Source organism: Esox lucius, chromosome 19 (genome assembly GCF_011004845.1).
Source record: "Esox lucius isolate fEsoLuc1 chromosome 19, fEsoLuc1.pri, whole genome shotgun sequence".
NCBI lineage: Eukaryota > Metazoa > Chordata > Actinopteri > Esociformes > Esocidae > Esox > Esox lucius.
The window spans coordinates 2,276,533-2,293,185 of NC_047587.1; the positions used below are offsets into that span (position 1 = coordinate 2,276,533).

The 16,653-nt window shown below is 47.0% G+C and overlaps 1 protein-coding gene across 8 annotated transcripts in view; it reads right to left on the reverse strand.

Moving 5' to 3' along the window:
- Positions 1–16,653, reverse strand: part of tle3a (TLE family member 3, transcriptional corepressor a) — a 44,847-nt gene that overhangs the window by 27,117 nt on the left and 1,077 nt on the right. For 3 of the 8 annotated variants that reach the window (XM_029114951.2, XM_029114950.2, XM_029114946.2), the window contains exons 1-7: positions 15,551–15,999; positions 14,913–15,050; positions 14,160–14,266; positions 13,550–13,613; positions 8,544–8,588; positions 4,822–4,884; positions 4,315–4,419 (exon numbers count right to left, since the gene is read on the reverse strand). In XM_029114951.2, the coding sequence (XP_028970784.2) occupies positions 4,315–4,419; positions 4,822–4,884; positions 8,544–8,588; positions 13,550–13,613; positions 14,160–14,266; positions 14,913–14,936 (408 nt within the window). In that variant the 5' untranslated portion in view covers positions 14,937–15,050; positions 15,551–15,999. The other 5 variants (XM_029114953.2, XM_029114952.2, XM_029114947.2 and 2 more) reach the window with 4 other exon arrangements.

Below are 16,653 nucleotides of genomic sequence, written 5' to 3' on the forward strand. Positions count from 1 at the left end.
CAGGCAGACGGCAGGCAGTTACAAGCTGATGCCTTGTGGAGATGAATCATATTACCAGCGTCATTCAGACCCTCCACGTCAGTGTTTCATAATCCTGGCCCTGGGGACTCGTAGGGGTGCGCGTTTCTTACCCCCTCCTCCCCCCGCACACGCACGCACGCCCAACCTCTCGACCCCTGACCTACGGGGTTCTGCAGTAGGCTGGCTCACAGCCGTTTCAGCCAATAACCATTAGCTAGATAACCTGATGAATAATCCTCCTCTTGTCTCGCTCACTAAAATCGTGCCCAGACATGTACGCAACAAGTAAGCTAGAGAGTAGTAGCCAGCTAAGTAGGTGGATAGCTAATAGGACCATGACTTGCAACAATAATGAACCCTCTTAAACTGGTCTTAACTGAGTAGATTTAATGACAGGATAGAGTCGGGTGGCTGGTCAGGTTATTGCTGGAATATTCGCATTTAGGCAACTAACCATTTGATTAACTGCGCGCATGTTAGAAAGCTACTAGCGAGGGTCCGCTGATCTGACCAGCAGCAAGTGTATATGTAAACTGTAGATAGTTGGATGAGATTCGTAATATGGAAATAACAATGTCCCTTAAAATAGAATCTGCTTGTATATTGCGTGCGTAATGTTCGCAAGAGCATTTTTGCATTGTCGCAAGATCATCGCTATTTATCTTGAGTCACATTTTGTAATGCTCTGAACTTGTCTGTTTTTTTTTTTAAACAGTAGACAACGAAGACAGCAGCAAGGCTCTCAAACTGATGAGTGGAGCCAACTACAGTTATAATCCAATGGCTTCAGACAGGTAAAGTAGCCAACTGGGTTACTTAAAATGTCTTCTCAGCAGCAGTAAGCAATGTGGTGTCTTGTTTTCAATCACATTTCCTGTTTTTTAAGTAAAAAGACTACTTAATAAAACATAATTTTCATTTCTATTTATTCTTAGGCATCAACATTTTCTAATTTCATTATACTGTATATCGGCTGTAAACATTGGCCATCAGCTCCAAAAAAAAAAATCCATATCATCCACCACTACAGTAAACCCAAACTGCCAACCCAAAAAGTCTTTACTGTACATATTTTCACTTAGAAGAGGACTAAAGGCGAATGCAACTCCATCAAGTTACCCAGTTCAACCTGTGGAGACAAGTCAGTTTGTAAGTAACGCTTCTGATTGTTCTGCTATAATACGCTAAATACACATTACCTCTGGATATTCTGGGCCAGAGTTGGGGATTAACGTGTTCGCCAAAGAACGTGTGGATTGATACATTTGTGAACAAAACTGACCAGTAAACACAGGAAGCATCCGTTTATATGAAATGAAAATTACATTGCGAAAATAAGGAATACCACACTGTCGTGTTCTTTGAGGTAAACAACACCACTTTGTTTGGCGTGTTTTAGACTAGTTATCCACTTGTAATGTAGCTTTGCGAAACGGGGACGAACCGTTTCCATTCATGACTTTTGGTCAATGCTAATAACGCTAATTACAGACTGGGACAGAGCGGAATAATGGATCGTCTTCAGGATTCTCTTTTGGTGAGTAGACTTTGAGAAAAATATGATTTTTCGACAAACTCTCTCTTTAAGTTCAATTCTAATTGTGTCCGTTTTAGATTCTTACAACCCCAACATCCCAGCAGCGGAGAGCCACGAGTCTCATCATACAATTGCCAAAATCTTTAGAGATGTTCAGTTTACTTATAACAGACCCAAAGCTTTCTACCTGCTGAATCTGATCATCTGAATCTTAATGCCTTGTTTACAAACGAGAGCTGAGCCTGTCGGCCAGGGAGGTTTTCAGGCCCCCCTCCAAACACACACAAACCCTCCGTATTGGTTTAACAGGGCTCTTGGGCTCATCCCTCGCCGGCTGTTGACCTGGATAGGACAGCAGTTAGTGGAGCTGCCAGGGGGATTCACATCATATAAACAACAACAGCAGCAGAATCAAGACTCCACTGAGGCTCCACTGAGGCTGGTGCGGTTGGCCTAATGAGGCTGCCACAGGAGTCCTGAGACAGCACTCACACTATTCAACCATCCTGTATAGCTATCTCTGATGGAGGGGGGGGGGCGTCAGGAGTAGTGTCCCCTCCTCAACTGTAACTGTCCACATTAAGTTGTCAGCAGAGGCACGGCTCGAATAGAAGTAGTATAGGGGGACAGTTCTCTGAGGGACACCTCCCCAACCCCTCTGAGAGTCACCTCCCCAACCCCTCTGAGAGTCACCTCCCCAAACCCCTCTGAGGGTCACCTCCCCAACCCTTCTGAGAGTCACCTCCCCAAACCCCTCTGAGGGTCACCTCCCCAACCCCCTTAGAGGGTCATCTCCCCAACCCCCTCTGAGGGTCACCTCCCCAAACCCCTCTGAGGGTCACCTCCCCAAACCCCTCTGAGGGTCACCTCCCCAAACCCCTCTGAGGGTCACCTCCCCAAACCCCTCTGAGGGTCACCTCCCCAACCCCCTTAGAGGGTCACCTCCCCAACCCCCTTAGAGGGTCATCTCCCCAACCCCCTCTGAGGGTCACCTCCCCAAACCCCTCTGAGGGTCACCTCCCCAAACCCCTCTGAGGGTCACCTCCCCAACCCCCTCTGAGGGTCACCTCCCCAAACCCCTCTGAGGGTCACCTCCCCAAACCCCTCAGAGGGTCACCTCCCCAAACCCCTCTGAGGGTCACCTCCCCAACCCCCTTAGAGGGTCACCTCCCCAAACCCCTCAGAGGGTCACCTCCCCAAACCCCTCTGAGGGTCACCTCCCCAACCCCCTTAGAGGGTCACCTCCCCAACCCCCTTAGAGGGTCACCTCCCCAACCCCCTTAGAGGGTCACCTCCCCAACCCCCTTAGAGGGTCATCTCCCCAAACCCCTCTGAGGGTCACCTCCCCAAACCCCTCTGAGGGTCACCTCCCCAACCCCCTTAGAGGGTCACCTCCCCAACCCCCTTAGAGGGTCACCTCCCCAACCCCCTTAGAGGGTCATCTCCCCAAACCCCTCTGAGGGTCACCTCCCCAAACCCCTCTGAGGGTCACCTCCCCAAACCCCTCTGAGGGTCACCTCCCCAACCTTGGGATGTCTGGGAAACCTGGATGCTCCAGTCACTGAAACATCCTCATTGGGATTATGAAGTATATTCAGAATCCTCAAACTCCATGATGATATATATAACAAAGACATACTGATAACTGAAACTAAACACACACACACAGGCTGCTGGCAGAGATATTGATAACTGAAACTAGGTGTCTGGCAGAGATATTGATAACTGAAACTAGGTGTCTGGCAGAGATATTGATAACTGAAACTAGGTGTCTGGCAGAGATATTGATAACTGAAACTAAACACACACATCAGATGTGCTACTGAGAACGTGCAAAACAAAGCTATTTGTAGGTGAGGAAGTGCTATACTTTATTATGTTATGAATATGGCTCCTCTTCAGGATAAGGAACGCAGAAAAACCTGAATGATCATTTAGAGAAGAAGTGGCGGCCCTGGTTGCAAATGGTCTCTCTAAAGCTTGGAAGTTGAGTATGAATAACTGAAAGGTTTTTGTTTCCAGCAGGAATCTCTGAATATAGAGGTACATCCAGTAGTTTATACTACAGCCAGTGGCGTGTCTAACAAGTCTGTGTGGGCAGGGCACGGACGGGACTTCAGAAAGATGCATCACAGTAATAACAACCATCACAACAGGAAAGAGAAGATCAAAGAGGCTAGCCACACACACACACACACATACACACACACACACACCACCCACACACCACCCACACACCACACACACACCACCCACACACCATGCCGCTAAGGACACCCGAGTTTGTAAACACACAAGTGATCCTTGAGAGGCGGCTAACAGCTACAGCTACCGGCGGTCTGCCTCCCTCGGCCGGCACCACAGCCCACAGCTCAGACACCGTAAACAACAACACCACCGGCACACAGTAATACACGGTCACATGTCCATGGCAGAGGCAAAACTACAGTGGAATGGGGATGAATTACAGTGTAGGAATCTGGATGAGTAGCTCAATGTGTCCACTATCTCATCAGTTTCATAAGCTGCAATGGCTAGAAACAGGTAGTTCAAAACATTACATGAATTACATTAACTTAGATCTGTGTCCAGGCACTCTGCTGTGTGTCGTGCCTCAGAACAGATCCATGGTATATTGACCATATACAAAACCCCCTCATGCCTCATTGTTTAAGTCATAAATGCCCCGTGGTCACTGCAGGTTTGCCCCTGGACAGAGTTAACTGAAATAATGTAGAAATAAAGGTTGTACACACGGTCAGTGGCAGATTGGGGAGTCCACGTACCCCGATGATGGCGTTGAGCTCCGTCATGGTAACCTGCTTGGCCCTTTCCACAGCCTGAGCCACCTGCTGCTGGTGCTAAACATGGATGACAGGCAGTCTGTTATGTGAAAGTCTGTAAACATCACAGGCCTTCAACTGCTATGTCACTCAAACACATTCAGTATGTGGGGGAGGGGCAGTCTGTTATGTGAAGGTCTGTAAACATCACAGGCCTTCAACTGCTATGTCACTCAAACACATTCTGAATGTGGGGGAGGGGCAGTCTGTTATGTGAAGGTCTGTAAACATCACAGGCCTTCAACTAATATGTCACTTAAACACATTCAGCTGACACTTAGACATGTATACATTATCGGAGGTGATGACTTCTAGATGACACAGATTGCTTTTGACAGTTTAAGTGTCATTGGGTTTACAATGGGCCACCTTTAACACTCCAGTTAAAAAGTAAAATGGGCACACCCAAGGTACACTCACCTCTTGTGACAGGAAAGGCATAATTTGAGCTAGAATCGCATTGAGTCGTTTGGCAATCTCTGTCTGCAAAAAAAAGGTGAGGAAAGTACAATTAAGACTGAGGTAATGTACTGGCAGCAGAATGAGTCCAGCCAGTACTCTAAGGTTCACAGCAATTATGTCAGTTACTGTCACGGCAGTTGACTCAGCAGCCTGTTGACACAGCATGACACTGACACAGCATGACACTGACAGATACTGACAACACTACAAACGGGGGGGGGGGGGGGCATAGTGGATGGATGAAGGAGTAGTAAGATAAGTAAGTTCCTGTGCAGCTTAAAGGTAAAATGAACCCAACAGACTAAACAATCACATTACTGCCCTGAGCTCAGACCCAGGCCATTAAACACCCCTCTGACCAAGTACAATGACCAACAGAGGTGAGGAACAATGTGTGAACAGGCGGAGACAGACAGGAGTGGAAGGAGGAGACAGAGAGGAGTGGAAGGAGGAGACCGGAGACCACGAGGGGAGGGAAGGCTGTATCTCTTGTGGTTCTACATGTCGCTGAGACCTCCCCGCTGAGGATAATTCACATCCATCCACCATGCATCCATTTAAAGCTTTGGCAGACGCCAAAGACTAAATGACCATTTCATGTTTCACGCTATGTTTGTGTGTTTTTGTGTGTGTGTGTGTTTGTGCGCGTGTGCGTTTGGGATAGCAAGGAAGGGAGAGCATATGGCTCATTGGGCCAAAGACTGTCTGTCTATTGGATCTTCGTCATCTTCGTGGTAACTCTACACCATGTCCCAAATGGTATCCTACTCCCAAGGACACAATATTGGGAACAGTGTACAATTTGGGACGGAACCAATGTTCCCACTGCTGATAGCAGCAGAACAGAGAGCTTTCAGCAGACACAGCAGGTCACTGTGTGTGTGTGTGTGTGTGTGTGTGTGTGTGCGCACACCAACAGAGCAGGTCCAGGGTGGACAAATTCACCTCAGAGTGCTCTTAACGCGCTGCTCGACAGATCTGAGTACCAGCCAGTAATTGTGTAGCGGACCTCTTAAGAGGCAAGGCTGTCATCTGCTTCAAGTGACCGCTGCCTCGTTTCAGAGCCACAAAGAAAAACCCTTCATCAACAGATTCTAGGAATAAATTAAGAATAACTAGGTGTCCCAGTAGGCCTAGTATGCAGTTGAGCATAATTCCCACTAAGCCTGGGCTCCATGTGGGGCCCTGGTTACCCCCTCCCCAGCTGTTATCGCAATGCCAAGACACATGGAGTCCCGCTGAGCAGGGAATGAAGTCCCAAGGTCCCTCAATGCCAGTGTTCCAGGGCCTTCTGACAAATCCTGTCAAATGTCTCAGGGCTATTGACTGGGCTTATCCCGCAAAACACAGATCACATTCTATTGACTGGGCTTATCCTGCAAAACACAGATCACATTCTATTGACTGGGCTTATCCTGCAAAACACAGATCACATTCTATTGACTGGGCTTATCCTGCAAAACACAGATCACATTCTATTGACTGGGCTTATCCTGCAAAACACAGATCACATTCTATTGACTGGGCTTATCCTGCAAAACACAGATCACATTCTATTGACTGGGCTTATCCTGCAAAACACAGATCACATTCTATTGACTGGGCTTATCCTGCAAAACACAATGATCACATTCTATTGACTGGGCTTATCCTGCAAAACACAATGATCACATTCTATTGACTGGGCTTATCACATACTGTGAGATCTAGTCAAATCTAACTTCTGTCATGTATAAGGGTATTTAACAGGGATATTCAACTGTAAACATGTCAGGTCTTCATCTCCTTCTGATTAGGGACTGGTTCAGACCAGGACACCAGTTGAAGAAACTCTACAGGGAAAAACCTGTTCGGTGTCTGGTGTGGCCACCAGATTTGATCACACAGCGTGAAATCTCCTTTGCCCAGAGGTAATCAGTGTATTGACTTTGGCCATGCTCAATGTTGGCAGGAGCTGGAACATCCGGGACATTTTCAGCTTCAGGAATGGACAGATCCTTGGGGAATGGACCGATCCTTGGGGAATGGACCGATCCTTGGGGAATGGACCGATCCTTGGGGAATGGACCGATCCTTGGGGAATGGAGCTGTGTAACATGACACCACGCTGGAACGTGGCATCAACCTGAAATGTGACATCACGCTGGAAAGTGACATGATGGCTAGCAACTGATCCAAGTGGCCTTAATCTGTCCTTTCTCCCTTTTTCCAACGCAGACTACAAAACCCAAGGAGAACCTATTCTGTTGAAGAACTAGGTTGGCATGGGCACAGAGATTTCCTGGGGACATCACACACCAACTGGTCTGGCTCTGACCAGTGCTAATGCCTCCAACCAGTGCTAATGTGTCTGCTGTTCAGAGAGCTAACCTCATCTCCTGCGGCCAAACCAATCTCTGCTCCCATGCGTGATAAATAAGACAGCGTCTGCCCGGGTCTGACAGTGGAGTACATTGTGTATGCTGCCGCTGTATTGGATGAAAAAACTGCTGAATCCCGAGCGTGATATGAGGTGATACGATTTGATGTGTGTGTGTGTCTGTGAGAAATCTCAAAAACACCTAGTACGATGTGATTTGAAATGATGTGAAGTGTGTGTGTGTTGAGAAATGATCGCGGCCTTGAGTTGAACTGAGCTCTCATGAATTCCACAGATGATGCAGCGCTGGCTGGGACAGCTCTCCTACGGGGTCGTCCCTTCCTGCCCTGCCTGGGGTCGTCCCTTCCTGCCCTGCCTGGGGTCGTCCCTTCCTGCCCTGACCGGGGTCGTCCCTTCCTGCCCTGACCGGGGTCGTCCCTTCCTGCCCTGACCGGGGTCATCCCTTCCTGCCCTGCCTGGGGTCATCCCTTCCTGCCCTGCCTGGGGTCGTCCCTTCCTGCCCTGCCTGGGGTCGTCCCTTCCTGTCCTGCCGTGGGGTCAGCCTTCCTGCCCTGGCCTGGGGTCGTCCCTTCCTGCCCTGACCGGGGGTCGTCCCTTCCTGCCCTGACCGGGTCGTCCTTCCTGTCCGCCTGGGTCGTCCCTTCCTGCCCTGACCGGGGTCGTCCCTTCCTGTCCTGCCTGGGGTCATCCCTTCCTGCCCTGACCGGGGTCGTCCCTTCCTGTCCTGCCTGGGGTCATCCCTTCCTGCCCTGACCGGGGTCGTCCCTTCCTGCCCTGCCCGGGGTCATCCCTTCCTGCCCTGCCCGGGGTCATCCCTTCCTGCCCTGACCGGGGTCATCCCTTCCTGTCCTGCCTGGGGTCATCCCTTCCTGCCCTGACCGGGGTCGTCCCTTCCTGTCCTGCCTGGGGTCGTCCCTTCCTGTCCTGCCTGGGGTCGTCCCTTCCTGTCCTGCCTGGGGTCATCCCTTCCTGTCCTGCCTGGGGTCATCCCTTCCTGTCCTGCCTGGGGTCATCCCTTCCTGCCCTGCCTGGGGTCGTCCCTTCCTGTCCTGCCCGGGGTCGTCCCTTCCTGTCCTGCCCGGGGTCGTCCCTTCCTGTCCTGCCCGGGGTCGTCCCTTCCTGTCCTGCCCAGAGTCATCTTCTCCCAACCTGCCCAAGGTCGTCTTCTCCGGGCCTGATAAACCATGATCAACCACCACTCCTCCGCCCCTGTCCCCCACCCAGTCCAGCCAGTGTGTGTGTGTGTGTGTGTGTGTGTGTGTGTGTGCTGTCACAGATGATGATGATGATGGGTACATACCTGTTTGTGCATCTCAATGTTCAGCCCATAGGACATCTCGTAGTACTGCGAAAGGAAAAAGTCTTGGTTTAGGATTTTGGTTAACAGAACTAACAGTTCATGTGCCACATTTCACCAAGACAACAAGATGTAATTTCCCAATCAGAAATGGACCCCTAATACCTCCACCCTAGTGGAGATGGGAAAGAAATGTGGTGATACATCCACCCTAGTGGAGATGGGAAAGAAATGTGGTGATACATCCACCCTAGTGGAGATGGGAAAGAAATGTGGTGATACCTCCACCCTAGTGGAGATGGGAAAGAAATGTGGTGATACATCCACCCTAGTGGAGATGGGAAAGAAATGTGGTGATACATCCACCCTAGTGGAGATGGGAAAGAAATGTGGTGATACCTCCACCCTAGTGGAGATGGGAAAGAAATGTGGTGATACCTCCACCCTAGTGGAGATGGGAAAGAAATGTGGTGATACATCCACCTGGGCATTCAAAAGGCTATGTATAAGATCCACAATATTACTTAAACCAATCAAACTAATATGTCCACAAGGGCATAGGGTGTAGGGCTGATGGGCCTAGATCATTATGGGACACATTCAGGAAAGGGAACGTTTAGCTGACTGTTGGTTTAATGGAGCCCACAACCTACTGTTTTATAATGAGGCCTTTTATAAAGGGGCCCACCACCCACTGGTTTATACAGGGGTCCACCACCCACTGGTTTATAATGGGACCCACAACCCTCTGGTTTATAATGGGGCCCACAACCTGCTGTTTTATAATGAGGCCTTTAAAAATGGGGCCCACAACCGGCTGTTTTATGATGAGGCCTTTTAAAATGGGACCCACAACCCGCTGGTTTATAATGGGGCCCAGAACCTACTGTTTTATAATGAGGCCTTTCATAATGGGACCTACAACCTGCTGGTTCATAAAGGGGCCCACAACCTGCTGGTTTATAATGGGGCTCACAACCTACTGTTTTATAATGAGGCCTTTTTTAATGGGACCCACAAACCACTGGTTTATAATGGACTGCAGCCTGCCATGATCTACCACGGCAGGGTAACTGCAGTAAAATACACTAATTAACACAAAACACCACAGGAAAAATAAGACACTGTTTTTCAAGGCTTTTATTTACAGAATTGATACCAGAAAACAATTTTTTTCTTGAGTAGCAGGATGCAAAGGCCAATCAGAATATAAAAATCTAACTACAATTGCATCCCTAATCACAAAGAATTAGGTGAATCACACACATCAGTCCCTAAGCATTGTATTACCATACTGTGGCGTCCCAGGTGTTAGCCAACCACAGAGTGGCATTGTCATTGTGGATCAGTTAGTGTGTGAGAAAATGCACCAGAGCAAACAAAATGGAGGATAGCGACCAATACTCTAGAATCTGCTGTACAGAGATCGTTCTATCCTGCTGACACAATGATGCAATCACAGGTTGTTATACTATAGAAGTGTATTCTGTTAACCTAAAGAAAACAGCTGAGGAGGGAAGCACCTGACCCAATCAGTGGGACATACTTCTGTGGAAGTTTATTCCGTTATCCTTATATACACAGCAGAGCAGGGATTGCCTGGCCCTAAACCAATAACAGCGCTGTGGGATTGGATCTAATCCAACACAGGGAGACTTGAGTTAAACACTAAGTTCACAGGAAGCATGTCAGAATGACAGGACAGCAGAGGGAGAGCAAGGAGAGGAAAGGAAAGGAGGAGGAGGGAAGAATGGAAGAGGGAGTAGACTAGATAGGAAGGCACGGAGTGCAGCACTGAGCATCTGCATTCAAACCAGTTTGATCTTAGTGTCCCTATTAAATGTGACAAGAAGGGTCCAAAGTCCAAACTGAAGTCACAATTTAAAATGTTTTAATGAACTCCATTGTAAAACGACATGCCTTGAAAACGAAACACTGACGTGAACAGGATGTTTTTTTGCAGCTTTCTGAAGGAGCAACAACAACACCCAGCTGTTCAATCTGAAGTCCTCACAATGACAGTGAAACATTACAAATCCACCCCTTATTTGCAGCTGTTGCATGAGAGAACAAAGTAAATCTCAGGTTTAGGGTCAAACTTAAGAGTTTTAAAGGAATCCCTTATTGTGTTGGTTATAAACCCTAGAATGGACAGGCCTACCGTAGTTACTCATCTCCATAATTAAAGGTGTGTAATCAGCAGGCATTTGTTTAGGGATAACATTTAATACCCGGATTCAACTTGAGTTATTGAAGTTAAGGTTAGTGTCACAGTTGAGTGAGAAAGTGGGTGTGGTTTATGTCCTACTTCATGCTGATTCATGCCTAGAAACAGAACTTGTTTACATTATGAGACTTAATGTAGTTTGCGAAACCCTTTGCATAACGTTCAAATTCAAACCGGCACATTCTAGACATACCACGCTAGATTGCAGCCTTGTAGCGGTTAATCGCAGGGTCACTTGCAAACTCCGGGTGCTCCATCAAAAACATAGCGCAGGCTACCCCGGAAGTTAGCATCTTGAGCTATAGATATCTGCAAGTTCACACAAAATAGTATTGCTTTTCAAGTCTTGATACATCACAGACAATCTAGTGTAATTTGAAGAATCCCATAGTACATTACTCATAACCACAAACCTGGGGGGGGATTTAAAGCCATTAAAAACAAATCAGCTACTCGGTCTCATTTACATAACAGGATTTTCAGACAGACCAAATAGGTCCACATGACAAAGGGTCCCTTTCATGCAATCATTTGCACGAGTGAGGCGTGAAATATTCCTGTCCCATTAAAATATGTAGCAACGCCATAGTGTCAAGGAACAGCGACACAAAGTTAAGGTCATCCCATGCGAAACGCCTATCCGAGATCTTTTCAAGGTCGAGGGTTGGAGCCACCTGGTTGATGATCCAGTCTGGGGAAAACGTCTACTTGGTGAGTCCAGTTACACCAGGGTCCTGTTGGTTTCTCTTCCATCGTCTCAGACAGAAAGCCTCTCGCTTCAATCTTGGTTGAAAAGCAATTTTGGAAAAAGCTAATGGACTGAATAATGCATTAACCTCATATAGACCTGTATACCTTGTGCCTGCCTGGAATGAAAGCCATTACTTACACACTAAGTAATGGAGTCACACACAAACACACACACGCGTGCGTGCGTTAGTGCGCACGTGCTTGACATGTTGGCCCTCTGATCTCTGTGGATTACGTTTCTCTCAGAGAAGCACAGTATCAAAGAAATGAAGCTGGGCCAACAGAAACATGTGTGCTCTTACAGACCTGCGGTCTTGAGGACACAGGAAGACAGACAGGAGATGAATGTGCGTGATCTTATGAACACAATCTCTAATAACTGATCTCAGACATTAGACGCTATAGGGTCGATGTGTGATCGTACAGGCATGTGATTCTATAAAGCAAGATCTTAGACGTGACAGGATCAGATGAACAGGACCACAGGCATGCGTTTGACCAAAGCAAACCCCATGAAACTGACAGGTGCACAGCGTATTACAGGCAGGTCATCAGGCAGAGGGCGATGTATAAAAACGGTCGGCATTCCTGGTTGGCTATCGTTTTGGCTTTGTTGGCTAGAGGATTTCCCAGACTGACAGTTGAATGAGGTTTGGTGGGAGTTTCAGTGACAACATGCTGCTGAACGGCTTCATGCCTTTTCAGAAAACAGATGAATCCAGAAGAATGGTAATGGGACCAACTCTGCACCACAATCAACAGAACACCAATTTCTGTAATTTCCTACACCAGTTAGGTCACTGAATGCCTCCAAATTAAGTGGATACTGGACCAATGCAAAACCAGGATGTACGTCAAGTTCTTGGGAAGTGGACAAAGGGCCTTGTTCACAAACATCCCAAAGAATCCCTGGAAGGGGTACCCAATTTGCCAGGGACCTACAGGCCTCAACCAGTTATGTCGATTTGGACACAAAAACCACTCGAGCAAAACAATGAAATGTTGTGCCTTCCATACCATTGATGTGTTAAGGTTTCGTATTCCCCCAGGTTTTTGCTCTCGAAAATAACGTAAATAGAAAAACCACCAAATAGGCCGTTGTGCAACATTTCTGTACCACACGTGATGGTCACGCTTTTGTTAAACAAACACCCACTGAACAACAAATAACGATAGGTTTCTGCTAGTTAGACAAAGGCTAGTTTATTAACATTTACTTTGTATGGGTTTTTTTTGGAAACAATTGTATCTATCAGTAGGCTTTTCATTAACAATCTGCTAAACACATTAGGCTTGAAGAGTACACAGACAGCTAAGCCTATAGCCTACTCAGAAAGTAGCAGGAAATATTCAAATCCCTGAGGATCCGTGATGATTTCTGATTACAAAAAAACCCAAAAATCGTCAGGTTTAACTCAAGCTTGCCAGCGGATATTCCGATTTTAAACGTAGTTTCCTCAATAAGACCAGAGATACTTGTGATCAATAGAGGCGGTAGAAGTCGTGTTTCTCAGCCGAAGCATTTAGGACGGTCAGCCAATGACTGGGCGTCCCCAGACGCATCTCGATCGGCGCCAACTAGTGGTTGGAGGACTTCCGTTCCAACGAGTTGTTTTCCCACAACAAGAATTGTCTATTTGGGTCGACTAACCAAAATAATGTACACTCCTTAATTATTCAGCGACAAAGCATTTTTGCAAGAACATCAAGGACCCTCAAAAGGCCAATGCCGCCAGGATACATTGAAGGCCGGCTCAGACCTGTACATAATATCAACCTACTATAACACAGTCTATAATCAACCACACACCAGTACAGAACCATCTGCAAACACAAACACACACTAAATACAGTAATCCACCCATCAACCACAAGTACAACACACACCCCCAAATCAACCACCGACAGGTAGATGAACACACAACACCCCTCCGCCCTGAGATGTTCACTCTACAAGCTGGGTAATTTGGACCCATAACGGAGCATGCACGCACGCGCACAATAATAGTCTTCTATTGAAATATGATCTCACCATGACATAGTGGCGCTGCATCTCCGTCTTCTCATTGGCCAGCTTGTCGTACTCCACCTTAAGACTTTAAACAGGGAGACAACATGTCAATTTACTGGCATTTCTTGGTATGCCTCCACAATGGCACCCTGTTCCCTCAGAGCCCTGTTGGCTCTGGTCAGAAGTAGGGCACTTCATAGGGAAAAGGGGGGCCATTTGGGCACACGGGGGCTCTTCGCTTTGCCTGACTCTTCAATAAATCCTCCACTCAGTCAGCCACATCTGAAACCACTTCAGCACAGCCTGCCAACCTGTTGTATCCCTCTACAATGCTGAAAAACATGCCGGAGACCCAATTCTATTCTAATTAGTTAATTACTATGGCACTGAACTCATTACAAACGTAGCCAATTCAAATCAGTGCAAGAGAGAAATGTATTTCACATGGCACTTCGTTACAAAGTAAATCTCAGGCGGTTTTAAAACAAAACACACAAATATTGAGGCATGTAAACGACTTAGGACAATGCAAAGTGATAGGTTAATGACAGAAGACAGCTAACACAGATAGGACAAGAAAGCATAGAGTCACAACTTCAGCATTAAATAAAGTCCCATGTTATTTGTTCACCTGTGATACTGGGCCTGTAGAAACTGAAACTCATCTTTGATCCTGTCGCAGGACTCGGCCACCGTGAACTTGAATCCAGGCTGACCCGGTTGACCGTGACCCGGAGCCTGAAGGGGGGGTGACAACATCCGATGAGAAGGGAAAGGGGTGAGGAGATGTGATGTACAAAGCACTGGCAATAAGTGCTCAGCATTCACATGTAGTTAATTCAACCGGCTGTGTTTCGGTCCATCGATCGGGCACAGCGTTGTAACCGACAATCTAAATTAGCTATGACAGGTCCATCTGTATCCACAGCTCCCGCTCTCCTGTTGCAATTCTCAAGTAGGGGACTATATCACCTCCTGCTGTAAGGGATTGGCCGGGAGCTAATATGAAATGCTCCTAGCTACCGCAGAAGCTCAGCCAACAGTAGCGCTCTGTTGAAAGGATTGAGGGAGTGGCTGAGATTTTACACCCAGTTTCAGACATGCAGCCCTTGTAGCGCTGAGCATAAACACCATCAGCTTCGCAGCGCCTCGTTTCGCACGGCCGGGTGAGCCGACCGAGCCAGAGGGGGTTGGTCTAAATATAAATCTCTACAAAGCTTATATCAGTATCAATATCAGCGAATTTGCAATTCATAACTGTTTTGGCAATTTTTCGCTCAAGCCAAAAAAAGGTAAAAGTAGTATATAAAGTCATTAAGAAAATATATTATTTTTCTCTAGTACTCACTAAGCAAAATAGCAGTCTCAAAGAGGCACTACTTACCGGATGTCTGCCCTGCGGATACATCTTGAAATGTATGCTTTGTTTATTTGTGGAAGAAGCGTGAGTTTCGGTCGCCCTGATGGAGAGGTTGATGAGTGCCTGGCGCGGCACTCACGTAGCTCCTTTCACAACAACAGCCTGTAGTGTCGGACAACACAAAGCCAGTGGTCGGATTAGTGAATGAGAAAACAACTCATTGTCAAAATCCTATGGTGCAAGAAAATCCTTGGTTGATGAGGCGATTAATCCTTTGGTTGAAGACACGAGAAAACAAACATTTTCAGCTTAGGCTTGTTAATAAAATCCAAACTGCAAAAACTGTCAGATGGAAAACTAATACATTGCTTAACACGCGCACATGATTCACATGATCGTTGTTAGATACTTAACGTTTCTCCACACTTTAACACCAGCGGCAGCGTGTCGGTTCTAAACACCGCGGGTCTGTAAATTCCACTTTCCCAGCTTGATTACAGCAGCGACGGCTTGTTAACACTATGGGAAAGTAGCCCATCTGACTATCCAGGCTAGTTTTCCCTGCCCCAGCCTAGCCACAATTGTTATTATGTGGCAACTGAATGGCAAGTGAAGCTAGCCATCTTCTTACGCTGTACACACTTCAGTAGTAATCATCCTACCTGCGTGTTTGAATACTCCGATTACTTAAAGTGCACGATTAGTTAACTGCAAAATTCCGTTCCTAAATCCCTTCAAACCGGTCGGGGTGGCAAGAATATTTTTGAGGAACACGGACCAAGACAGTCATCTTCTCCAGTCCCGTGCGCGTATCCAACGCCTCCAGAAGGACTAGCCTAGCAAGCTAGCTCAACGTATTTGGTCTGGTTCTAGCCAAACGGTCTCTACTTTCTTCTCCTCCACAAACCTCCGGGCTCTTGGTTTGAGCCTTTTGTTTGGAAAAAAAGATGGCTGCTTAATCCCAATGTATGTTCTCAAATATTTCTTCCGAATTTTAATTATTTAAAAGCGTAACATGGTACTCTTTCGACAACCTCACATTTCGCCGTAGTCCACGGACACAGCTACTACCTTCCCTATGCCACACACATGCACTCTACAGCACGAAGAAACGGTGGCGAAAGAGCCTATTTCTGTCCAATCAGGTTTAGTCTCGCAGATAACTGTTGTATCGGCCTATCGGAGAACGATTTCCCCACGTGGGGCCCCGGTTTCATTTGAGCGTTTGTTTTGTGCACCCTGTCTGTCGACCATCGTTTGGGTTGCCGGTTTAGAATTAATTTTGTCTTCGGTAAATAGCGCGCCACCTCGCAGGTTGAGCTGGGCTGGCCAGTCGAAAGATGAGAGGGAGACTCAAACGTCCAAAACAAAGCAGCCGCGTGGCAAAGAAAAGTCTACATCTGCTGTATTCAAATGTAATCCACATGGTTTTATTTTCTGTTTTATAATGAATTGCGCCCACTTGGTGTCCTATGAATCCCGTGACTAAATCGGTCACATATCTGAAGAGAATGAAGGAAAGGCAGTGGTAAAGGTTTTAAAGATAGATTTTAAAGATCAATTTGAAAAATATTGGGTCACGTGTGATTATCGGCCGCCGGGGCAGTTTAAAGGAAGGCTCCTAATAACTGTTGAAAGTCCTTTTTTTTTTTAAATCGCTTTGTCCTAAATTATTCCACAACAGTGCGCAGACTATAATATCAAGGGACAATACTTACTACACATAGACGACTGCTACACTGTGTGCTAGACAAGTTAACTCAAA